This window comes from Apodemus sylvaticus, chromosome 3 (assembly GCF_947179515.1).
Source record: "Apodemus sylvaticus chromosome 3, mApoSyl1.1, whole genome shotgun sequence".
Taxonomy (NCBI): domain Eukaryota; kingdom Metazoa; phylum Chordata; class Mammalia; order Rodentia; family Muridae; genus Apodemus; species Apodemus sylvaticus.
Window position 1 is genome coordinate 20,341,261 of NC_067474.1, and position 26,901 is coordinate 20,368,161.

General features: G+C 40.6%; 1 protein-coding gene across 1 annotated transcript; it reads right to left on the reverse strand.

Moving 5' to 3' along the window:
* Positions 1-1,178: 1,178 nt before the first annotated feature.
* LOC127679809 (cytochrome P450 7A1) lies at positions 1,179-7,825 on the reverse strand. The gene is made up of 6 exons (XM_052175428.1): positions 7,746-7,825; positions 6,628-6,868; positions 5,358-5,944; positions 4,200-4,330; positions 2,025-2,200; positions 1,179-1,475 (listed from the first exon to the last, which is right to left on the reverse strand). The coding sequence occupies exons 1-6, from the start codon at positions 7,823-7,825 to the stop codon at positions 1,179-1,181; spliced, it is 1,512 nt and encodes a 503-aa protein (XP_052031388.1).
* Between the last annotated feature and the right edge of the window lie 19,076 nt (positions 7,826-26,901).

The window sequence follows — 26,901 nt, forward strand, 5'->3', positions numbered from 1 at the left end:
TGAAATGTGTGTAATTTTAAAATCAGTAGATGTTACAACAGTTTTATATTTATGGTATAAGAAAAAAGATAAATATAATTTACATATAAATACATTTTCAGTAAAAATGACATAGCTAATATCTCTCTTTAAAGTACATTACCAAATCACTATTGCACTCAGAATTTAAATACTATTAGTCAGCTTTTCATTATTGTTCCTTATTTATAAGGCATTTAGAGATAAAAAAAAAAACCATTTTTAAAGAACACCTCATGCCAACTTGTATTTTGTGAGCTCCACTTACTTCATAACTAAGTATTTTAATTGGTCATTTTTCTCTGAGTCCTGATTTTAAAGTTATCTTTTGTGTTGATTCATAATCAATTATGACATAAAAATTGAGTGGTTTTTTTTTTTTTAAGATAAGGGCCCTTTCTGTCGTCTTGGCTTGTCTGGAGTGATGTAGACCAGAACAACCTCAGACTCATAGAGATCTGCCTGTCTCTGCCTCCTGAGTGTGCAGATTAAAGGCTTAGAAGCCTCAGCGTGTGGCTCTGGGAAGTGCCTTTTTAATCTCAATCTCGGGAAAATGCTCTTCTCATTGGTATGCTTGCCAAAAAGGAGGAAAGGTAAGGTAGTTGGAAGCTGGAATGAAATTTCCCAGCAACAATAAACTATAGCAAGAGCATGTCAAAACATTCCTAGTGTCTCTAAAACAGTGAGACCATTTCCAAAGCTCTCACCACCAGACATAGAAAAAATCTGAACAATAGATTCCTTTACCTTTATGCAAAGCATGATATGATCCGTTAGAACATTTTTATAGCATATGCTCACACCTGAAGAACCTCACTAGTGAAAAATTAATAGTTTCACTAAAACGTGAATCTGAAACCCTTTCATAATTAATTGATAGTTTTCATAAAAATATAAAGCAAATTTCCTTAGGAAAAATCCTGCCAATTGGAATATCTTCATTTTGAAAATAGAAACAAAAGACATTGCTCTGAAAGTGATGAAACTCAGGCCCCAGCTACATGCACACCCAGGGAGGTGGACAGTGAGAACAGAAGTCTTCTCACTAACACAGCCACTAGGGGGCATCAGTCAGCATTTGTCCCAAAGGCCTATTTACTGATAACTCTCAGCAGCCAAGTAATGTCATACAGTGAGTGTCCTCTTCTTCCAACCACATATCAGTGTTTCAGTTTATATTTAAACTCAATATCATGTAGTGGTGGCAAAATTCCCAAGCCTGCCCGGGACTGGTCTAGAGGGGGGCACTTGATATGACTCTCCACAAGCTCTAGTTCAAAGCAGGAGAGCATCAGAATCAAAAATTGCTTGATTTCTTGGACAGCAAACAGTCTTCCTGGACATATTGTAGCTCCTGATCCAAAGGGCATGTAGAAATACTTCAGTTTGTTTCCATTTTTATAGAAGGTGGTCTTTGCCTTCCCATTTTCATCAAGGTACCGATCATATTTAAAAGTCTGCAATAAAAATACAACAAGCCAATGAGATATTTTGAGAGAAATTTGTCCCATTTTTGACTTGGGAGACCTAAAGTATAAGTTTCTACTAATCACTCCATCCTCAGCAAGTTCGCACACAGCCATCTCTGCACCAGAGGGACACTGGAGAGAACTTATAGAGAGCTGGTGGAATTAGAAACTCTAGGTGCCTCGTGGCCCTGCCTGGAGACTCATTTCTCAGTTAGACAAAGAAGCAAGAAGGACTCTAAACAGAAACTAGAAGAATGGAGTCAGATACATTGTCCTCCAATAGTGTGTGTCTGGGAGAGGGTGCTTTTGTTTTAAGGGAAAACAAAGGTAGTTTTGCAGAATCTATGAAATGAAAAAGATAAGGACTAAAACTCTTGCCTCTATCCAAAGTGTCCAAAATTATGAATACTTGCTGTAATAATGGGGAAAATAACTATGGTTCCAATGAACAAATCAAAGCTGTAGTGCAAAGCCACTCCTTATTTAGACCTGCCTGGATATCACAGCAATACTGATCTTTGATGACTGGAAGCTTACCAAAGGGTCTGGGTAGATTTCAGGGTCCAAGTGCATTAACTGTGGATAAAGGGCTATGATGTCATCTTTTCGAATGTTATAGGAACCATCCTCGAGGTGTAGAGTGAAATCCTCCTTAGCTGTCCGGATATTCAAGGATGCACTGGAAAGCCTCAGAGCCTCCTTGATGATGCTTTCTAAACATTTTAAAATAGAAGAAGTCAGATAGGAAGGAAGAAAAGAGGGAAGGGAAATGGCAGTACAGGAGAGAATAATATATACATTAAAATTGTCTCAGTTTATTCATTGCTATGTCCATGAGTGTTTTGCCTGTATGTGTGCACATGCACCATGCACATGACTAATGTCTGCACAGGTCAGAAGTTGTCAGATACTCCAGAACTAGGTTTATAGATGGCTGTGAGCCTTCATATGGGTGGTGCTAGGAGTTAAGCCTGGGTCCTTTGCAAAAGAAACAAGTGCTTTGAACTTCTGAGCCATCTCACCAGCCCTGAATGTATGCACTTAAAGGCCACATAAATAGAACCTGAATTACTTCTGACAACCTACGTTCCAAATGAGCAAAAGGGAAGCTAACAGGTGAGAGCTTCCAAGAGCTGTGTCTGTTGCCACTGTACTGTTCTTGGTAACTCAACTGAAATATCAATCCGATCATCTAAATCAGAGGTTCTCAACCTGTGGGTCATGACCCCTTTGGGGGGTCAAACAACCTTTTGCACAGGCTTATACAGTACAACTCATAACAGTAGCAAGATTATAGTTCTGAAGTAGCAATGAAAATAATTTTATGGTTGGGGGCCACCACAACATGAAGTGCCACAGCAGTAGGAAGGTTAAGAACCATTGATCTAAGTTAATAACTGGTCTGATATAATACTCCTCACCATCAATGAGAACTAGATAGCTATCCCTTATTTTATAGAACATTAATATTATTTCTGTAGAACACTGAACAGTTAATAATATTGGATAAACTAGTAATCAATTTTGCGTGTGTTATTGTTGATCACTTTTGAAACTAAACATTCTGATAGAGAAATGTCTCTCCAGTCACCTCATGAACACGCCATTCAGTGTTTAGGAAGTCTCCCTTTCAGTCATACGTTATCTGAGGATGCACAATGCTGTCCCGCTTCTGGGTAGAGGCATGCAGGAGCAAGGTAAACCTCAGAATAGCTGAAGTCTAAGAGATTCAGTCTGGCCTTCCAGCCTCTAATCTTCAGCTGCCTTGTTCCAGGGCCCAGGGTATGATTGTGTATGCAATCATAAATAGTTCGCACTTCATTTACAAAGGAGAAGGGGGAGGTGTCCAAGTCTCCCACATCAGGCAGCACTGAACCTAAATTTCTGTCACTATTTCCTAACCTTTTTTTTTTTGATTCTTTATAAATTTTACATCATATACCCCAGTCCCCCTCACCTCCCCATCCCTCCACATCAGTCCTCTACCCTTGTAATTTCCTTCCAAAATAAAGGAAAACAAAATAATAAGTTACTACTACTACTACTACTATTACTATTACTATTACTATTATCTTTCCATGGAAGCTGTGGTGTGTCATGGTCTGGCACACTCTTTTACCCAAACATCTTTCTTGCAAGTGTTCACTGAAGTGAGTCACTGGTCTGGTTCAAGGCCAGTTCTGATAGTGGAGCAGAAGCCAAAGGCCCAAAGCCAGGCTTCTGCCACATTCAATAATCTACACTGCTCCGGTCCCATATGTCAGCTTCTGTCCCTTACAGACGAGAACTTACAAAGATTGTTTCACTATAAACATGTGACACTTCTGTATTCTAGCAAGTATAGAGACAAAGGAAGAAAAGCCTCACTCAGTCACACTAGCCAACCCAATCACTCTTCCTTGATGGTACCCCGCTCCCATTAACTCCATGTTTCTTTTATCCCTAAGCTGAACTGTTCTGATGGACTAGCTCGGAGGCAAAGGACCCAGAGTGGCTGAGTATCAGAAGTGCTGCCACTGTTTCCTCTTCTGATCGCAGGCATCATCCCACCCTCTGGGTCACAGTGCCTTGCTTGGTAGATGCAAGTGAAAATGTCCCTAGAGATGCGGTTGTCTGGGGGATGCAAACTACTTGGCACAGTGTCTAGCGCATGGTGTATGTTGAGCACTGTTGTTGCTGACATGGAGAATGGGGACAGCACGGCAAGCGCACCTAGTACTGGCAGGTCGTTCAGTTGCACTTGATCCAAGCAAATGGCGTGCTCTCCAGAGCCGAGCTCTTGGCCAGCCCTCTGTAATGCTGCACTCACTTCTTCAGAGGCCGCTTTCATTGCTTCAGGACTCCTACGGAAAGAGACATATGGGGGGAAAGATGTCCTTATTTAGAGATCTGCAAATAACTAAGAATGCTCCATTTCTTTTAATGAGGTGGTTATGGTAGTAAGGATTATGCAAGGAGAGGTCATGGTACCAGGGAGTGTGCAGGGGAGAGGGTCATGGGAGTGTGCAAGAGTACACATGCTGAGGGGAGGCTGCCAGGGCGTGTGCAAAAGGGCCCTGAACGGGATTCATGTCCTTGAGTTGGTGAAGGGGCATTAAAGGGGCGGTGCTGTGTAAAAGCAAAGCTTTGGCCAGACATGATTCTAATATGTGATGAGCAGAGTAAATCAGAAGGAATATGTCACCTAACATACAATTACAAGGGATTGGCGAATTCCCAAGTAGAAGTTAAAATTTACTCTTACAGTTCACACCATGGTGTCAGAACTGTATTTCTACTTGTTATTTTTGAATGGTGAGATAAAGGATATCCCATTTCCACGCCTGGAAATCGGTTTGAGGCTGAGTTCGAGACCTACTTTACCTGATTACAGTGAACTGAGCCTCAGAAATGTTTGATTAACAAGTAGTTGTGTGACTTAAAATATGGCTGCAGCCTCATATTTGATAGGGAATCGATGGTGCTACTTTGCTGTGAATTCCTGAGACAGCAGGAAAATGGGAATACTCAAATTAGTAAGGCATGGCTACTGCCCTTATCACATGGGCAAGCCAGTCATCATTTAAAATGTTTATATGGTGATGACGATTGCAGTCATGGATTTAACTGGACATTAGAGGACCACTATGGCGTGAAGAGTAAGACTGGGCCAGCCTATCGGAGTTCTGTGGCTTCTGGGGCATCCCTTCAATGGGACAATGTTCTTACAAATTGCTGCTTCTGTTAGGCGCATGCTAAACATTGGCATTGGGTATCACTTTCTCAATTGATGGCACAGAAAGCTCTACAAGCCCTTTCGGTCTGTGAGTTTTAAAAAAAAAAATGTACTATACGTCACTGTGAGGAATAAACACTTAAGTTACTAGTCACCTGATCATCTGAAATAAGCTCCAAAAGGTTGCAGGGATGGTGTTTGCTTGAGATGCCCAGAGGATAGCGAGGTGCGTCTTGGCTTTCTCCAAGTCGTCAAAGGTGGAGAGCGTGTCGTTGAGAAACATGCGTAGACGGATCAGATCGGAGACCTGGTCCCTCACGTACAGTTTCTCATGCTTCAAGCTCTCAGCCAGCTTTTCCCGGGCTTTATGTGCAGTCTTGAACCAGTGAATAGGGAGGCCCGCTACCAGTGCCGGAAAGACTTGGTCAAATTGTTTGAAGTTGTCAAGGTTGTTTAGAATAAGCGCTCTTTGTGAGTCTGTCTTTGAAATGTCTCTGCCAAACAGCGTTAGATATCCGGCTTCAAACATCACTCGGTAGCAGAAGGCGTACATCCCTTCCGTGACCCAGGCAGCGCTCTTTGATTTGGGAAGGCCAGGAGGTCTCATGACAGACTGGAGGTTTTTCATCATGGCTTCAGAGAGTGAGCACAGAGCATCTCCCTGGAGGGTTTTGGTAAAAGTGTTGTTTATGTTTTCGGTGGTGTTTCCATCATCTGGGTCAATGCTTCTGTGTCCAAATGCCTGGCAGAAAATAAAATCAATGAAACGGGGAGGAGCTACACGCGAGTTTACTCGTGTTAGGCAGTGGCTGGAAGATAGGTTAAATACATCCATACCTCTCTGTCTGGCCTTCCCTGATATGATTTCACAATACATTCCAAAAGTATTGGGGTCAAGTTTAAACCAGCTTTACAGTGAAACTTCTCTGCATAGCCCATCACCCTTTGGTGGTGTTCTAATCTGCCTTTATAGTCTTTGTGGATGCACTTTAACCAGACTTCAACATCCTTAATGACAGAGACTATATCTAATATTTTCTTTTAAAAAAAATCATGAAATGGTGTTTTCTCTAGAACAGATTCTTGATGGCATCCAAATTATGTTTAAATAAAGAACCCACTTTTAAGGAATGAAACGCGTGTGTGTGCACGCGTTGAAGGTTGAGTGTGCCAACACTCTGCTGGGGTATCACATAGGCACACAGTAGGTCCACTGGTGTTAGGAATCTCCACCTTCCTGATCCATGCAGTGTCCTCTGTTGCAGTAATCATCAACGGCATCTCCATCTATCTTAAATGTCTAATAAAGAGACTTTCTGATTTTATGTTACCTCTATTATACTGCAACCTAATAAAACTGGAACAACTAAATATGCTCATACATCAACAGACCAGGAAACAAACAGAAACTGTATAACTAATTACCTTCGCAGAAGTAGTATAATGAAATTTTTTCCAGTCAAAATATTTGCCATGACATAAGACTTTGTGGTACGACAGGGAGTTTGTGATGAAGTGGACGTATTTCCCCATCAGCCTGCAGGTAAAAACGTGGCCATGCTTCCTTTGATTCGCTCTTAGGAACTCAAGAGGATTGGATCCAAATTTCAGAGCACAGCCCAGGTATGGAATCAATCCGTTCTCCAGAGGAGGTTCACCTACTTTCCTGTAAGACGCAGATTTGAGAGGTTGGTGGTGGAAAATTACATGTTTAGTGTTTTCTACTACTTATTTCATAACTACAGTTTGTCGATACTTCTTTTGACAATGGGGACCCCGCTCTTTTACCAAAACGGTGGGTTTTTTTTAAGCCTACTAAGATATTCGTGAAGAATATCTCTTCATCTCTTCTAAGAATAATTGAGTATAATTGATATTTCCTTTCTTAGCATGAAGATAGCTGTTTAATTAAAATTGGAAGCTATCAGGTATGAATCAAAATAACCCCAGGGTCAACGAAAAATTTTTAAAGTGAGACAACATACAGTAGTCCACCTCTCTGAAGACAATGCTGGGGGCGGGGGGTATTCTCCTATGTTGATTTTGACAGAAGAGAAAATCCTGCCCCCAGTGTTCTTTGAATCATTCAAATTGGTGGTGTGTGCAGGCACCAAAGCTTTCCAGTCACACAGCTGATTAATAGTGGAAAGAAAAGTTAGAGGCAGACAGACTCAGGCTCTGAGCTCTCACCCAGGCTTAGACTGAGTCTGCAGAAAACCCGAATGAATACATGCTAGCTTAGGCCGAGCATTTACTCAGTGCATGTTACTCTTCCCATCTTAGGTTTGTACTGCCCACACATACCCAAACCTGCATCAAAAGTTTGTCAATTTTTAGTTACTTTTAACAAGATCTGCATTACCAGTGGTATATGTGAATATTCCAAGGGGAACTATCTACATCTTGTTAGATTTAGTCAAAGAAGTATGTCTTTTGATTTAAATTAAAAATACTACTGTGTTTTTTTCACACTGTGTAATAGTGAAGGTAATGAATACTAGAAATAAATTAAAAGATAAATTAAAAAAAAAATCTTTCCGTACCTTCTCCTTATTCCGACGATAAACCATATGCAACAGCTCACTACCACAGCAATCCCCCAGATCAAAGAAACGGCCATCATTTTGCAAAAGCAGGAAAATTTCCCAAGAGGAGAATCTGTGCTTAGCAAAGCAAGGTTGTCCCCGAAACGGTGGCTCCAACTCGACTTTATATATGCATAGGACCATGATCCACTAACTTGAACTTGGGTGACCAAAGCAAACACTAACTATTTGTCCTACTGTTGGAAAAAAGAAAAAAATAGCATTACCCGGCCTTGAACTAAGTCCATAGTCTCAGAAGAGGCTCCAGAACAAGCAGTGAGCTGCAATACTTGATAAGCTGAAGGTCTGTCCCTCGTGTGCTGACATAACAGTCAAAGCTGGGACAGCGGCTAACATTGTGCTTCTGTGTGTAGACAAAGAAGTAAACACACTAGAGATGAGCTCATCTGCCAGAGATGTGGAGTGTGATATAAAGCAACAAAGGCAGCAGCTTTCCACCACAATACTGGCTGCTCATGATGTTAACCTTTGGGGAAAATTATTCTAATGAATTTTCAGAAGTATACAGCAACCGATTCAAAAGGATATGGACTGTGTGGAACAGTTTTCTTGATTGATTGCTCGGTGTGCTTATAAACCCACACATGTGTGTTTCATGTGGTCTATGACAGGTAACTAATCTACCATCATCAAAATAGAAAACCGTCCAGCACTCACCATCCAGATAGCCATATCTTGAGAATTCACTCTTTACCAATAGTTATTTGTAATTGAGATGTATTTTATTTCAAATAAAGACTATGACACTTCTTGTCCAAAAATAAATATGAATTCATAATTTACCTCTTATACTACTCATAAACTGGTATACATCCTTCCCAAGTTTATTCGGCATAATCTTTCATTCTGTTCTGGAAACTGAATCGATGGCCCCACTCCTCCTGTGCAAGCACTCTACCTCTGAGTTATACCCCAGATCCCTATTTAACATAAATATGAATTGAGCAGTTTTATGTTCTGGGAACTCTTTGAAGATATTCTGGTTTCAGGTATTAGCAAGACAGGGAGTTTCCCTACTGAAGATTGTATTTTGATGGAGAGACAGGTGGCAGATTTGTGTTGTGTGTCTATAAAATGACGTGTAGAGGGATACTGAGGGATGAAGACAGCTTTACATATGTTGATAGGAGACGCTTTTCTGAAAAGATGACGCTTGAGGGAGAAATAGCTAAGGAAAGACATTTCCAGGAAACGGGACAGCAAAGGAGAAGTTCCTGAGTGGAGGATGAACTTGATGTGCTAAAACACAGAATGAACAAATTAGAGCAAATAAGAGGAGATGGAGTTGGGTTAAGGAAAGAGACAAGAAGATAAGCAAAAGCCGGTTCATATAGGAATGCTAGGGAGTGGGGAGCAGATTGGACCTGTTGCCTTGGAAGGCAAAACGTCAGTATACTACACTTGAAAATCCGAGGGACAACGTTAAATTGTCAACTGAATGTAAGAATCCGAGGTAAGGATAAAGGAGAACATTGGGGATACAGATGTTAAGCCACCAGCATTTTTGATATTAAAAGCCAAGGGACCCTCTCAGGTCACCTAGCAGAAAGTAAAATCAAAGCAATAGGGGGAGTATGGCCCTAGGCCACAGTGAGTGCATTCTATTCCTCAATGTTAGTCAAAGAGGGGAGAAGAAAATAAAAAAGAGATAAAATACACACACACACACACACACACACATATATATATATATATATGGGTTATTACTATTAATATGTGCTTAAAATTCTGCATAAAGCTATCCTAGTGGACAGCTTATACAATTAATTCCTTTTTTTAAGATTTATTTATTCTATGTACATGAGTCTGTATCTACACTGACACACCAGAAGAGGGCACCAAATCCCACTCTAGATGGTTATGAGCCACCATGTGGTTGCTGGGGATTGGACTCAGGACCTCTGGAAGAGCAATCAGTGCTCTTATCTGCTAAGGCATTGTTCAGGCCCATCAACTAAGTCTTGATCAGAGAGCATTTGAGTCCTGACTAGTTTTTGCTATAGACTCATGTGATAGTTTTTTGCCTCCCTAAAAACAGAGCCCACAGATCCTTTATTGTGTTGTCTGTGACAACAATCATTAACATCAGTTACTAGATTTTCTCAGAATCTATTTAGACCTCCTAATGCTTTGTGCACATCAAGTATATTTATATTGCTTTTATAAAATGACACATTATCTCCTCACACGGCTCTGGAGGAGCCTATGCCTAATGCATCCAACCACAGCAGAGTAATTGAGGAACCAACAGTCTCATAGCCAAGCAACCCAGCTCTCTAACCCTGTCCCATAAACCACTGTGGACAAAAATATACAGGAGAAGTCATAGGTGGCCTCTTAGCATTCTCTTTACAATTTCCCATGAACCTGTAATTCTGTGCAAATAAGGAGATTTCAACATGGGAGGGGACACGCACTCTCCGAGCCTCAGAAAGCTACCTGAGGACTTGTCTTCTCCAGCCACCCTCAGGACAGTGCAGACTCTTTCCAGTCGTCCTGTATGGTGTTTATCCTGATGTCCTCTACCCTGTCCTTTTCTTGTTCCTCCGTCACTTGTAACATCTTGTCATGTCCAGAACCCAAGCACACATATGGAGACATGCACGACAGTGGAGATTTGAGGATTCATACTTAGATAGTTTTCTTTGTTACACAGGCTTTAGCTTTCCTTCTAAGAAGTTCACTTCTTGCTGATGGTCTGTATTTGCTAATAGCATCTAGCAAAGCTTCTAACCTAGGCTGGAAATGTCAATGCCCTTTACAGTTGTCAAACCTTCAAGTAGATTGCAAGGAAATACGGAAACAATTTTCTGATAAATATGGTGCATGAAGTTTCATGTCTGGGTGTGATGACATCTGGGTGTGTTTTTAGCATAGTACTGGTACTTTTTGATGTTGAATGCACACCTTTTTCTCCTTTAATTTCCTATTTTATTTGGTAAAATTTCATTAATTCTCTGTGTGTCTCTGTAGTCTATTTCTCTCTCTGCCCATCTCTGTCACACACATCCATACACACACACACATGCACACACGCGCGCGCGCACGCGCGCACGCACACACACACACACACACACACACACACACATGATGGCACCTATTGCATGGTAAGCACTGAATTATCCCTGGGGACACAGTGTAAAACATAGCAGCTGTGACCCTGACCTATGGAGTTTCTATTGCATCAGTGTAAACACTGTAACCCTGAAAAGACAGGGTTATTTTTGTCCAAAGTCTTGGCATGCCAAGTTGAATTTATTTCAACTCTAATGCCTCTCTAATCAGTCAGTTTCTTTTCTAGTTCTGTAGGATATTATAGAAGAGCATAAATCCTGCACTTTGGAAGAACTTGATCTTGGCCTCAGAGAATATAAGGCCTAGGCCCAGTTTCCCATCATCATAAACAGAAATGAGCAAGGCAGGCTGGAAAGATGGTTCAGTGGTTAAGATCCCTTGTAGAATACCCCATGTTGGCTCCTAGCACCCACACAGGCAAATTCACAACTGCCTGTAATTCTAGTTACAGGGAAACGCTGGCCTCTGTAGATACCTGTGCACATGTTCCTCAGAAAACTGGACATGACACTTCTGGAGATCCCTGCTATACCTCTCCTGGGCAAAGGATTCCCCAGCATGCAATAAGGACACATGCTCCATTATGTTCATAGCAGCCTTATTTATAATAGCCAGAAGCTGGAAAGAACCCAGATGTCCCTCAGTGGAGAAATGGATACAGAAAATGTGGTGTATTTACACAATGGAATACTACTCAGCAATTAGAAACAATGAATTCATGAAATTTTTAGGCAAATGGTTTGATCTGGAAAATATCATCCTAAGTGAGGTAACCCAATCACAAAAGAATACATATGGAATGCAATCTCTGGTAAGTGGATATTAATTAGCCCAGAAGCTCTGAATACCTAAGGCACAAATCGCATAACAAATGACTCCCATGAAAAAGTATGGAGAGGGTCCTGATCCTGGAAAGGATTGATCTAGCATTGGAGGGGAGTATCAGGGCAGAGAAAAAGGAGGGAGGTGATTAGAGAATGGGTGGAGAGAAGAAGGTTTATGGAACATATGAGGAGGGGGGATCTGGGAAAGGGGAAATCATTTGGAATGTAAGCAAAGAACATAGAAAATAAAAATATTTAAAAAAATATAAGAACGCTATTGTGAAACCAAAACCACAATTAGTTTGAAATAAAAAGGATGGGAAAGGTATTCTGTGTAAAAAAAAAAAAGTCGATAAAACATGGGGTCTTACAGCAGAAGACCAGAAAGAAAAATCAACCACTACAGCTGCCAGCATATATATGTTGGTGGCACATTTGGTTAAATTGCCTATTAAATAATAATATAGCAGAACTAGGTGGGGGCAAGGAAGAGCTCAGTGGTGGGAACACTTGCCTGGGATATGTGATGTGGTCTCTAAGTTCAACTCCCAACACTGGAGAGAGAGAGGGGAGAAAGAGAGAGAGAGAGAGAGACAGAGACAGAGACAGAGACAGAGACAGAGGCAGATAGATAGATAGATAGATAGATAGAGAATAAACAAAGACTACACAAAGCAATTTGATTGCTTTAAATAAAGTTAGCTATCAATATGGTCAAACAACTGAGTCAAGCTAACTGCTTTTCTGAGTTCACAAGTCATTATGAAGGAGTACAAGTGAGCCAGTGAGCAAAAGGGCATGCCGGGATAGGGTGGCAAATGTGCCTGTGGTTAGCTTGGGGCAATTATAATAAGCTCCTGAGAACTATTTCTATTCACTTTTGAGTTAAAATTGTATGAAGCTATAGAAAAGAACTGCTTGTGTCATAGAATAGATTGTCTGATTCCCAAGATAATTTTAGCTAAGCAGGGTAGCACATCCCTGTAAACCCAGCAGTTGGGATGCTAAAGTAAGAGGATTATCATGAATTTAAGGCCAATCTGGATTACATAGTCAATACCAGCCAGCAAGGACTATGTAGCACAAACTTTTCTTTAAAAAAAATAAGAAAATATAATTTTGAATCATAGATGTCTGGTTTTAGAATTATAGGTATCTAGTAAAACTTGAGTATAAAAAAAAGTGTGAGTCATTGGAAACTACTTAAGTTTAAGGGAAGTATAGGGTACCTTAATCAGTGGGATAGTGTAATGTGCCACTACCTAGCTATATATTAATTAGTATTTATTTTGTGCATTTTGTTCACATTAACTTATCACCTGCTTTGTGAAAGGTATTTCCTAGATGCTGGAGATAAAGAGATAAATAGACAAAATAGACTCCCCATGGGGATATAGCCAATCAGAAGTTAGGAGAGATGCTGTTGCTTGACTCCTGGCATCATTTTTATTGCCAGGAAAGGTTAAAGTAAGGCGTTGATGTTTGGTGCCAAGACCTTCAGTGTCTTGCCTCCCTAACTGCATGATAGCAGTGGGAGATGACTGTTGTTGTCTCTCTGCCGATGGCCTGATTCGGAGAGACTCTGGCACCAAGCCTACACCCGACTCTGCTGGGCTACGCTGCATACAGGGAAAACTATATTGCCCAGGTTACCGAAATCAAGGTTAAGTCTTTCCTTTACTTTCATGATAATTTCCATCCAAATCTCAGCTTGGTCTATAAAGCTCAACTATGTCATCAAACTGATGGAACCAAATGAACATCATATGGTGGGGAGCACAGAGAGAGACAGAGACACACAGACAGACAGACAGACAGGCAGGCAGGGAGACAGACAGGCAGGCAGGCAGACAGACAGACAGGCAGACAGACAGACAGGCAGGCAGGCAGACAGACAGACTGACAGGCAGACAGGCAGACAGACAGACCGACAGGCAGGCAGGCAGGCAGACAGACAGACAGACAGACAGATCTACCAGAAGTAGATTCTGTTCTGACTGCCTTGATAATGTCCTTAGATACACACAAGACTTAACATCAATGGAATACAATTTATAATTTTCCTGGCTGCTTAGTCTTTCAATGCCACAATCAAGATATCTGAAGATTTATACTTTCATTTTGTTCTCATGGCTTTTAAATGTTTTGCTCTGAAATTTAGACTTGATTAATTTTGTGATGGTTTTGTGTATGATGTGGCATATGTGTTCACCTTCATTCTTCTTATGTATTGATATCCTGCTGTCACAACACCATTTACAGAAAAACACATTTCTTTGTTAATGAAAGCTTTTATAAAGATTATTTTATTTTATGTTTTGATTGCATTGATATCTGTGCACCTCGTCTATGTATGGTGCTGCTGGAGATCAGAAAAGGAGTGTTGGCTCCTCTGGAACTGGGGTTGTTGTGACTGCCGTGTGGGAGCTGGGCATGGAAGTTGGGTCCTCTGCAAGAACAATGTGTTCTAAACCACTGAGTCATCTCTCCACCACTATCCCCCATTGAAAGTTTCTCACATATTTGTGCAAATTAGTTGACTATAAATGTGGAGCTTAGGGCTAGATAGATGGCTCAGGGAATAAGACCACTTACTGCTCCTGCAGAGGACCTTTGTTTCCCAGCATCTGCATGGTGGCTAACAACCCTACCCAGTTCCAAGGGATATGATACCATATTCTGACTTCCATGGACACTTGCCTATATGTGGAACTCATAAATTCACACAGACAAGCACATTTACCCATAATATATAAATCTTTATCAATAGTTGTGTTCTGAAATTTCAGTTCTATTAAGTTTATCGATGTTTAGTAGTACACAGTCTTGGTACAAGTTAGGGTAGACTTGTGCTAAGCTGTAAAATCAGTAAATATAAGTTTCCTCATAACATTAATTTTAGAGATTGTTTTAAGGATTGTTTTGTGAGTACTCTGCATCTCTTACATTTTCACATTATCTTCGGATCATCTTTGATTACATATAATTTCTCATCTAGATCAATTTGAAGAGAATTCCATCAGAGCAAGGTTCTTTGGATTCAGAAATACAAGTCTTCTATTTGCTTAGGTCTTCTGTAGTTTTTTCCAATAATGTTTTGTAGCTTTTATTGTATAGTTTGTTACAGTTATTTCTGAATGCTTTATTCTTATTTACACTGTCATATATGGAGTTGTTTTGAAACTCCTTTTACAGTGTTCATTGCTACTGTACAGAAATTATAAAAATAGAACTAATTTTTAGAAGTTTATTTTTCATCCTCTAACTCTGAAGAACTTAGCTCTAAATGCTATTGTGTAGAGTCTTCAAAATTTTTTAATCAGCAAGCTCATTTATTTTTTGAAACTATTCCCTCCTTTTATTTTTCTGGTCCAGCTGCACCTGATACAACTATTAGTAAAATGTGGAACAAATAGTGAAAACAGATATCCTTGTCTAGGAGAAAATATTTCAGTCTTACCGTTAAGTGAATCAGCTGTGGTATTTTGAGGTCTTCTTTGTAGTTATGGTTTTCACGTTTGTAGAGTATTTCTCGTGGAAGGGTGTGCAATTTTTGACGTGTTGTTTTTCTTTGTCAGTGACATTCTTTGTGATTTCCCCTTATGCTACTGGGAAGTATTGTTTCCCTTTACTTGTTAGGCTATCTCTAGTGGTGGGACAAGTTCTACTTGTCAGGTGTATAAGGATATTATGGGTTGCTAAATTTGTTTATAGAAAAGTTCTCCATCTATGTGCACTAGGGACACTGTTTTGGAATGGGTTTCATGTATAATATCTTTGACTTTAGTAATAGGTATGTCTTTGTGTGGGTTTCATTGCTGTGAAGAGACACCATGACCAAGGCAACTCTTACAAAGGAAAACAATTGGGACTGGTTTACTGTTTCAGAAGCATAATCCTGTCAGGAAGCATGGCAGCATGCAAGCAGGCATAGTGCTGGAGATGGAGTAGAGAGTTCTACATCTTGATCTGCAGGCAGCAGAAGGAGATTCGTCCACACTGGGCAGAGCCTTTAGGGTACATCAAAGCCTGCCTACATAGTGACACATTTTCTCCAACAAGGCCATCACTCCTCCAATAAGGAGGAATTGATACACAAGATTATATGGAGGGCAAACTTACTCAAACTGCCTCAGTATGATGGTTTTGAAGTTTCTTCTTCCAAATTCTGGATGAGTTCACAAAAGTTTGCTACTGGCTCTACATTAGATGTTCAGTACAATTCACTTAGGAAAGGCATCTGGTTCTCAGAAATTTTACAAAGTCTCTTACTTAAATCCTCCTTCTAGAACAGGTACATTCAGACTTCTTAAATTCTGCTTGAATTGATTTGTGCAGTTTCATTTTACCTGGCTCTGTTTTTATGGTTCTGAGTTTTTGTTTTATTGTTTGTTTGTTTGTTTGGTTGGTTGGTTGGTTTTGTGGGTTTTTTTGTTTTGTTTTGTTTGGGGGGGATTTGCCACACATACAACACACATTAATATCTATTCTAAAGGTTTCAAAATACAAACAATCACAATTGGTGATTTATACCAAAACATGTGTGTGAACATGGCAAATAATTTACTTTGTTCAAGGGTGTGATGAAGAAGAGATGAAACAGGATGATTTTGTTGATATTGAAAACAACTGTGATGTGCACATTCTTTACCAAGTCATTTACACAGATAGGGTTTTTATCTGGTATAAATTTTTTCCTATTACTGACATCAAATGATATAAAAGACTTTAAAATATTTACATCATTATAGACATGGCCAAGCAATTAATAAAAGTTCATTCCCAGGAAAAAGGCCAGGTTTTTACAACTTCCTGTAATTCCTACTATGAGAAGATACAACATGTTTAAACATGTACATGCTCACATAAAGACATAACCAAATCTCATAGTTAAAATTAAAAGAAGTTGATAAACAAATAATAATTTACCCATGAATGTTATTTAATAAGCATTCATTACTTTATTTAATAAGCATACAACCCAGGGGTTGGGGCATCTAAAGGCGTACCCACAGAGTTTTTCTTCATCATGAATTGGCTCGTGTCAAAAAGCAGTCATGTAGGCTTTAAGTCAGAGAAATCAGTCCTCAGTTGGTAGTATCTTTATGGGAGATTTAGGAAATGCTCCCCTGCTGGAAAAAAATATGTCACTGGGGGTGAACTTGATACTTTACATGTTCACACCATGTCTAATTCCTACAGTCTCTTTAATACTACAGGTTGAAGATGTGAGCTCTGAGCTCCCTTCTTTAACTGCACCGTTTGACACTTCTTGCCCTGACACTGTGATGGTGATCCGCTATCCCTCTGGAACCATAAGCCAAATTAAATGCTTTTAAGAGGGGCCTTGATGTTGAGGTTTGGTCTGTTTCTATGGATTGTAATGTAACCCCAAATCCTGGTTGAACCAGAGAAGAAAGAGTCCGCACATAGACCCATGTGATCCTGTATGACCTTGCCCCCAGGTTACTTCAGATCGGTGAATAAAGATGCCAACAGTCAATAGCTGGGTAGAAGAGACATAGACAGGGTTTAGGGTGACTGAACTTGGTGTCAGAGAACCACGAGGAAGAGGAGTAGGTAGAGAGAGCAGAAAGTCACTGTGGGTTAGGAGTCATGAAATAATTGCCACGTGGGCTGGGTAATTGGAGTTAAGAACAGCAACCCATGTGAAACATGGCAAATACTAAGGTGGGATTATTGGCTGGGAAATAGACATGATAGCATAGAGGATAGACATTTGACAAGCTCTTGTGATGATTAAGACTTACTATAAATATAAAAATTGTGTGTATGTGTTTTATCTAGCAATATATAGTCAAAGGTAGGGTTGGGGTTAAACCCTGGGTTGGGGTTCAATTTTTGTACAATACATTAGACATTTTATCACAGAATCAGAGAAGGTAGTAAAACACACCCATAGCATTTTACATCTGAATGAGTTATTTCATGTAATTGAGGAAAACTGTGAAATCTAAACCACTTGCCTTGTTGATGAAATTCATAGGGCTTTTGTCCATATGAGTTTGCAGGTACAAATAGAGACCTCATGATACTTGAGCAGACCGTTAGCACTGGCTAGGGTTTTTCTCATGAATAAATAAGATTATGTAACTTAATGTAAGTGGGTTGGGTATGTGCTTTGACCTCTGCTGCTGGGTGTCTCAGGAAAGTGCAATCGAGCTACTAAGTCACAACATGAACGCAGTGACTTATGAGGATGTGCATATGAACTTCACTCAGGAAGAGAGGCCTTTGAATCCTTCCCAGAAGAAACTTTACAAAAATGTTATGCTAGAGGGCCAGGCAATGATGATGCATGCCTTTAGTCCCAGCACTTGGGAAGCAGAGGCAGGCAGATTTCTGAGTTTGAGGCCAGTCTGGTCTACAGAATGAGTTCCAGGACAGCCAGGGCTATACAGAGAAGACCTGTCTTGAAAAAAGAAAATGTTATTCTAGAGACCTACAGGAACCTCAATGCTATAGGCTTTAATTAAGAGGCCACATTATTGTTTTATTTGTTTATTGTGGTTTTGTTTTGGATTTTTTGGTATCTTTGCTGTTTTTATTTTCAGCCAGGTCTTCTTGCTGTCCTTAAGCTCACAGAAATAATAATGCCTCAGTCCCTCCAATGCCAGGATTATAGCCAGATAGAACTAGCATTTTGAGACCATTTCGATATGTGTTTCTAAACGTATTAAATATTAAAAAATAAAATTAAAAACCATTCATTTATAACCCTGTATTTTGGAAACAGTATTTTCTTTTATTCTTTATTTTAATAATTTGATTTCACTCTCGTTTTATTAGGGGGTCGGCAGTTTTTATAGTTTTTTAAAATTAGACCCAACTAGACAACTGTAAGAGATGTGCAGAGGGCCTAGGTCCGGCACATGCATGCTCTCTGGTTGGCAGTTCAGTCTCTGTAAGCTTCTATGAACCCAGGTTAGTTGATTCTGTTGATTTTCTTGAGATGTCCTTGACCCCTGGCTCCTACAATCCTTTCTCTTCTTCTTCCACAGTGTTCCCCAAGCTCCAATTAATGTTTGGCTGTGGGTCTCTGCCTCCGTTTCTATCAGTTGCTTGGCGAAGCCTCTCTGATGACAGTTATACTGGCTCCTGTCTCTAAGTACAGTAGGATATTATTAATAGTGTCAGTGGTGGGACTGGAGAGATGACTCAGCAGCTGAGAGCACCCATTGCTCTTCTGAAGGTCCTGAGCTCGGGTCCCAGCAGCCAAATGGTGGCTCACAACCATCTGTAACAAGATCTGACACCCTCTTCTGGAGTGTCTGAAGACAGCTATAGTGTACTTACATATAATAAAGAAAGAAAGAAATCTTTAAAAGAAATAGTGTCCGTGACGGGGCCCCTCTCATGGCATGATGGGGGCTTGAGCTGGGCCAATCATTGGTTGGCCGATTCCTTACATTTCTGCTCCATTTTTTGGGTGTGCCTCAAATACTTTGCTTCCCATTATGCCAAGGTGTGAAAGCAGTTATCTCACAGCACCACTGACAAAGACTGAGCAACTCCTGCTATCACCCCTTCCCTGATACCATGCACTGAAATGTTCTGAAACCCTGTAGCCAGATAGACTCTTCTCCCTTAAGTTGCTTCTGGCAGGCAATATGTCACAGCGATGAGAAAATGAATATACATTGTCTCTCAAGCTATCTTGTTCAGTTTTCTTCACCCCTCTTCTCCTGGTGATATGAGATAATGCAGTGTCTATTTAGAGCATGCCCTCAGTGAACTCAGATAACACTTTACTTGTTCACTGAGTGTGTGAGACCTTTCTTTTAAGAGTTCCTCCCAAGAGGTCTCTCACTCTCCATCTGAAAGAGACCCCTACTGTTCTAAGATCATTGATTTAGCCATATGCATAATTCATGTTTTCCATTCCTCTTGATCTTGAGAGTAAAGTTCAATACCTTCCATTAAAAGTTAATATCTTTCCATTCGCATCTATAATTCCATTAAACTGACTCTAAGAGTGTATTCTGTGAAGATTAAAAAGGCCTGCTGATCTCCTCGGGATGTGGGCATTTGGTGTGACTCTCCCTAGTATTCCTAGCAGCCCATCTAACTCTTTCCTTCTAGGCCATCTCCATTCCTTTGTGACTCCAGCAACCTATAGAATCCCTTTCTTCCAAGGAGCCTAGCACCACAATAGGCTGGAATTAAGTGGGGGGACATTTGCCCTCCTTCCTGTCCTCCATTCCAGTCTCTCCAGAGTTGCCCTTAGTTCTACTGCAGCCCACTCGCCTGAGACCCTCTTCTCAGCTCATCTCCATCTGCTAGGGATTTGGCCTCTTGGTACAGACAGAGTCCACTAATTCTTCCCTGCTTTTGCCTCTCAGCCTTTGCTTCTAACCCATCACAATTTCTTTTTGACTCCCCCACTGTCCTCCAGAACAGCTCTTTATAAGGTAACCTAAACATTCCATACTTGGCTAAGACTTGGGAACCCCAAAGCTGCCACACTTGGCTAGACCCCAGAATGAAGAACAGCAACCAAAGAAGAGAATAACCACCCCCCAAAAGACAATACTAGCTCTCTACAGTAAGAAATACTTCGAACATCATAGCTCCAGATACTTAGATCCTAGCGCAAAAAGAAAAAACCAAACCAAACCAAACCAAAACAAAACAAAAAGCCCCCCCAAAAAACCCACAAACATAAATAGCCCTATATCCCTTCCCTTCTCAAGATGCCAAATACTCTGTTGTGTTCAACCCTCAGAAAGGACATTTAGATGAAGCACATGACACTTTAAAATAGCAATTACTAATATGTTAAAATACCATGAATAGGATATGAATAGAAACCTTAATGAAGTCTACAAAAACACAAACATGGAATAAAATATTAAAAACAATTCAAGTCATGAAAGTAGAATTTAACAAAAAAAAAAAAAAAACTGAAATAAAACAGGCAATGAAAAACTTGGATGTCAAACAGAACCCCTCAGAGATAAGCACCAACAAGAAAGATGGAAAACATGCAGGAAATTTAAGACACTATGAAAAAAAAAAAAACAATGGAATAGAGGAAGGAAAAGAAATCTAGATCAAAGGCACAGGAAATATTTTCTTATATCTCTTTTTTTAATCAAGATATTCTTTATTTACATTTCAAATAATATCCCCTTTCCTGGATCTCCCCTCCCCGAAAGTCCCATAAGCCCTCTTCCCTCCCCCTGTTCCCCAATCACCCCCTTCCCACTTTCCTATCCTGGTATTACCCTACACTGCTGCACTGAGCCTTTCCAGAACCAGGGGCCTTTCCTTCCTTCTTCTTGGACGTCATTTGATATGTGAATTGTTTCTTGGGGATTCTGAGCTTCTGGGCTAATATCCGCTTATCAGTGAGTACATACCATGTGTTCTTTTGTGATTGGGTCACCTCACTCAGGATGACATTCTCCAGTTCCACCCACTTGCCTAAGAATTTCATGAATTCATTGTTTTTAATAGCGGTGTAGTATTCCATAGTGTAAATATACCACATTTTCTGTATCCATTCCTCCGTTGAGGGATATCTGGGTTCTTTCCAGCTTCTGGCTATTATAAATAGGACGGCTATGAACATAGTGGAGCATGTGTCCTTATTACATGCTGTAGAATCCTCTGGGTATATGCCCAGGAGTGTTATAGCAGTGTCCTCTGGTAGTGTTATGCCCAGTTTTCTGAGGAACTGCCAGACTGATTTCCAGAGTGGAAATCAGCAACCTCACCAGCAGTGGAGGAGTGTTCCTCTTTTTTCACAACCCCACCAGTACCTGTTTTCTCCTGAGTTTAGCCATTCTGACTGGTGTGAGGTGAAATCTCAGTGTTGTTTTGATTTGCATTCCCTGATGACTAAGGATCTTGAACATTTCTTTAGGTGCTTCTCAGCCATTCGATATTCTTCAGGTGAAAATTCTTTGTTTAGCTCTGTACCCCATTTTTAACAGGGTTATTTGGCTCTCTGAAGTCTACCTTCTTGAGTTTTTTCTATATATTGGATATTAGCCCTCTGTCGGCTGTAGGGTTGGTGAAGATCTTTTCCCAATTTGTTGGTTGCTAAACCAGAGGAGAATATTTCCCCAATGTAAGTTGTCTATCAAGGTACAAAAAGCATGTGAAATATCAGCCAAACAGCACCAGAAATGATTAAGTGAATAAAAGAAGTATACTAAAACCTACAGGGAGAAAAGACCAAATCACACTGAAATCAGGCCAGTTACAATACAACCTGATTTTGCAATGAAGACTCTGAAGACCTCCCATGCTCTTGGATTTGTCAGGTTTTGATTAATATTGTAAAAGTAGTCATCCTACCAAATAGCAATGTACATCTGTCAAAATTTCAACACAATTTTGACAAAAACTGAAAAAGCAATCTTTAACTTCATATAGAAACTCAAAAAACCTAAGACAGATTTTTTAAATCCTGAATAATAAAAGATCTGCTAGAGGTATCACATCCTAGATTTCAAGATGTATTACAGAGCTTTAATAATAAAAACAGTGTGGTATTGGCATAAAATCACTCATGTTAACCAAAGGCATCAAATTAAAGACTGAAACATAATTCTGTACATCAATGTGTAAGTGATTTATGACAAAAACACTCTGGGGAAAAGACAGTATCTTCAACAAATGGTGCTGGACAAACTGGATGGCTGTATGCAGAGGAATAATAATGGATCCATTTCTGTGACCTTGAATGAAACTCAACTCCAAATGGATCTTGGATATTAAGAAAACAACAGATACCCTAAACAGAATAAATCAGTAAGTAGACAATAGACTTGAACTTGTTGACAAAATAAAAAATAAAAAAAATAAATAAAAGGGATTCTCTGTAGAAGAGAAGTCTGTATGAGAAAAAAAAAAAAACAGCATTATTCAATCAAAATGGCAGCTTACAGAATGGAGAAAGATCTTTACCAATTACATATTTGATAGACCTAGATTATATTTAAGAAAAAAAATACTAAAGTCAAAAACCAAAAAACCCAAACACCAAGAAAATAACTAACCCAATTCAAAAACAGATTATAAAACTAAACAGAATTTTCAAAATCTGAGACACAAAGAAAATGTTCAATATCCTTAGCCATCAGGGAAATGTAAATTAAAACAATTTTGAAATTTCCTTGTACCCCAGTCAGAATGGCAAAAATTAACAAATGACAGCAAGTCCTGCTGGTGAGGAAAGGGGAGCACATGTCCATTGCCCGTGGAAGTGCAAGAGAAGGTGGTCTCTAGGGAAATCAGTGTGAAGGTTTCTCAAAATGCTGAAAATGTATCTACTACAAGATCCAGCTATATCACTCTTGGCATATGGCCAAAGAACTCTACAACTGACTCCAAAGATCCTTTTTCACCCATGTTCTTTGTTGCTCTAATCATAACAGCCAAAACCTGGAAACAGCCTACATGTCCAGGAACTGCTGAATGAATAATGAAAATGTAGTTCACTTACACATGAGCATTATTCAACTGTTAAGAAAAATGAAATGAAATCTGCATATAAGTGAATAAAGCCATTAACAATCATCCTGAGTGAGGTAATCCAGACCCCAAATCTATGCTTTCTTTATATGTGGATATTAACTCTTAAACTCTAGGTATGTGTTTCACAGGTTAGGTAGCTAATAAGAAACCAGTGGAGAGGAGGGGGATCTTCCAAGAAAGGAGAAATAGAGTATTGTGTTATGAAGACATAAAGAGGAAACTAGACTAGGCAGATTAAATGGGGAGTGGGACAAGAAATGAGATCAAGGAGGAGCACTGGGGAGGGACAATTAATGCTGAATGCCTTTTAAAGAGCCATGTGGAAGCTCACTGCTATAAGAGTTCCCTAATCGTCTGTATATGTGAACAGAATCTAAATGGAGGGAGTCACCATATCATCATGGGAGACCATGCCCTTATTTGACATCTTATGTCACCAGATAAAACCTCCAGTTGACAAGAATGGGTTATCATATCATGTGGCATAGCTGGCCAAAGGAGTCCCACAGTCCCTCCTCCCAAATATTATAAGTTAGCATCAAGGCTATCGATAGCTCTCTAAATATTATTATTGGATTTAAGGCCCACTCTGTGACGTGGAACCCATGCTCAATACTGCTAAAGTAGCCAAGTACACAAGACTAGATACATCATGGGCCTAGGATAAAATATATAACCATTATTCTGCTGAAGGAACATAGCAGTAAGAAGACTCCTAATGGCAGATCAGCACCTCACTCTATCCTCATCAAATACATTTCTTGCAGTAGGGGAAAAACTTATAACTGGACAATTTGTAAAGAGTCAGAGACCTTGGAGCATTCACCCGTAAATGGGATGTTTTTATCAGACCTCTCAGGATCTGTGCAAAAGAGGAGGAGGAAAGATTGTAAGACTATGTATTAGTTTGGGTTCTCTAGAGTCACAGAATGTATGGGCAGTCTCTACATAGTTAGGGAATTTGTCGATGACTTACAGTCTATAGTCCAACTCCCCAAAAATGGGCAACAGCAGCTGTGGATGGAAGTCCAAGGATCTAGCAGTTGCTCAGTCCCACAAGGCAAGTAGGCAAGGAGGAGTGAGTAAATCTTCCTTCTTCCAAAATCCTTATATATCTCCAGCAGAGGGTGTGTGGCCCAGATTAAAGGCTGTAATTCTCCAGCAGAGGGTGTGGCCCAGATTAAAGGCCTCCATGCCTTTAATCCCAGATGATCTTGAACTCAGAGATCTCCTAGTCTTAATTTTCTGGAATTCATAGCCACTATGCTTCAAGATCTCCATACCAAGATCCAGGTCAGAAACTTATATCTCTGAGCCTCCAAATTAGTATCATAGATGAAGCTTCCAATTCTAGATTGTAGTTCATTCCAGATATAGTCAAGTTGACAACCAAGAATAGCCACTACAGACTCAAATGTGAGTAGCTCTAAGAAAACAGTGTCTTCCAGACACAAAGGACTGATCACGTATGCACTCACAGAGACTGAGAGCATGCACACAAGCCCTACACAAATTCAAACCCAGAAAGACACCCCCACCCCCATCCCCCACCTCCCCACTCCCCCACTCCCCACTTCCCTTCACCCCACCCCCATCCTCCATCCCCCACCCCCGCACTGAGAAGGGGAGGTGGATCCAAAGTCTCACCCTTAAGCTATTTGAAATTGATAGTTGCTAGGTAACAGGAAATCATTTTTTCCAATGGATTGTCAAACTGGGTATATCAACCACACTCTGAGGCACACTCTGTGCCCAGGAATAGTTGGCCAACAAACAAGACTCCAAGTTTCTTGTGTGCGTTTTGTTTTGTTTTGTTTTTGTCTTATTTTCTTTTCCTTAGTTTCTCTGTTTTACTTTTTTTTTCTGTTTTTCATGGGGTTTCGGGTTGGAGAGAAGAAAAACATGAAGGTGGTGGGAAGAATTTTGGAGGAGTTGAGGGAAGGGAAAAGAACATGATCAAATTATATCATAAGAAAAATAGTATTTTTATTGAAATTAGATTTTTCTCAGAGTTAGAGAGTTAGCTCAGTGGTTAAGAGCACTTGTTGTTCTAGCAAAAGACCAGAGTTCAATTCCCAGCATCCACATAGAGGCTCACCATCTCCTTAGGAACCAGGCATGCATGTGGTACACAGACATATATCAGGCAAACACTCATACACCAAAAAATGATAAACTGAAATATAGGGGGGAAATTGGTGATGCCATTTTTAAAGGAAATAAAATAAGAGTCTTCTCTCATAAAATACATCCCAGCCACAGTTCTCCATCCCTCCACTCCTCCCAGCTTCCCACAACCTCCCCTCCCCGCCCCCAGAGCGCCTATGACTCAGTGGACCATGTCCTGGCATCCTCTATCCCCTCTGATTTCTAAATTCTTTCCTCTTCCTCTTCCACAGGGTTCCCTGATCTCTGAGGGGAGGGATCGCAGAGACCTACAATTTAGACTCTCCCCATGTGATATCTGGAGGCACCTGTACCTTCTTTCATCTACTGCTAAATGTAGCAGTGACAATTCAACAAAGCACTGACCTGTGAGTATAGTAGAATATCACTAGGAATCATTTCACTGACTCTTTTTTTTCCTCGGTTGCTTTTGGTTCTACCCAAATCTCAGGGCCATCTAATCTCCAGGTCCTGGCAATGAAGGCAGTGAAAGGCATGGGCTCCCTCTTGTGGCATAGCCTCAAATTAAATCATATATTGGTTGACTACTCTCAAAAGTTCTGTACCAACATTATCCTAGCACATCTTGCTGATGTGACAGATTGTGGGGTTTTGTGGCTGGTTCGGTGTCCAGGTTTCTCTCTCTGTAGCTTCAGAGTACCTTTCCACGCCAAAGAGACTAGAATGTGGGCGTAAAGGCCCCATACTGGACCTCTGTGTTCAGTGCACTGTAATGGAGCCGCACAGTTGGTTGTAGAGAGCAACCCTCTGTCCTCTGGGATTCCACGGAACTCTCTCCCCGCAATGGCTTCCAGTCATTTGTTGTGGGGAAAGGAGGAATCCCAGACTGGGTGGATTCCTGAGTAGTGCATGTGTGCTGAGCAGTGGAAAGATGGGAAACGGGGAGGACACAGTGGAGAGGTGGGAGAGAAAGCAAAGTCAAGAGTTTTCTGCATTGCAGAGATAGGTGGAACTGGAGATACCACAGTAGTGAGGAGCAGGCAGATATGAGGAGCCTGACACCATGGTGATATCATGGTGTCATGGATTGCTGTCACCGTCCATGTCTGTGTGTCCATGGCCCTATCACAGTGGGGGGTCTGTGCCGATATCTGTGGCCCATGTTGTCACAGAAGGTCATCTCAATGTCAGTTGTCTGGGACCATGTTGATGCCCAGGGTCTGTACTAATGCTGGAGGCCAATATGATCTGAGTAACCTGTGCTGCCCCCGAGACCATGGTGACAGCCTGACCCTGGCTGCCACTGGGGGCCATGTCTGGGCCCATGCTCCTGCTGCAGTTGGAGTCTGTGTTTATGTCCAGGGCCCAAGTTGCCATCAAAGTCCAGGCAGATGTCCTTGGTCTGGGCCGCCACCTGAAAGCATGTGTATGTATGTCTGAGGGGCATGCTGCAACTGGAGGGCATGATGACTACTCTGTGCTGCTACCTGAAGACATTATGACATCCAGGCATATGTTGCTGCCAGGAGTGATTTCTGGGCTCATTCATGATTCTATCA

Coding starts and splice junctions, on each gene's coding strand:
- LOC127679809 (XM_052175428.1), bottom strand. CDS start 7,825: ATGATGGCCGTTTCTTTGATCTGGGGGATTGCTGTGGTAGTGAGCTGT. Junction 6,869..7,745: donor ATCGTCGGAATAAGGAGAAG/GTACGGAAAGAT, acceptor TGCGTCTTACAG/GAAAGTAGGTGAACCTCCTC. Junction 5,945..6,627: donor ATTATACTACTTCTGCGAAG/GTAATTAGTTAT, acceptor ATTTTCTGCCAG/GCATTTGGACACAGAAGCAT.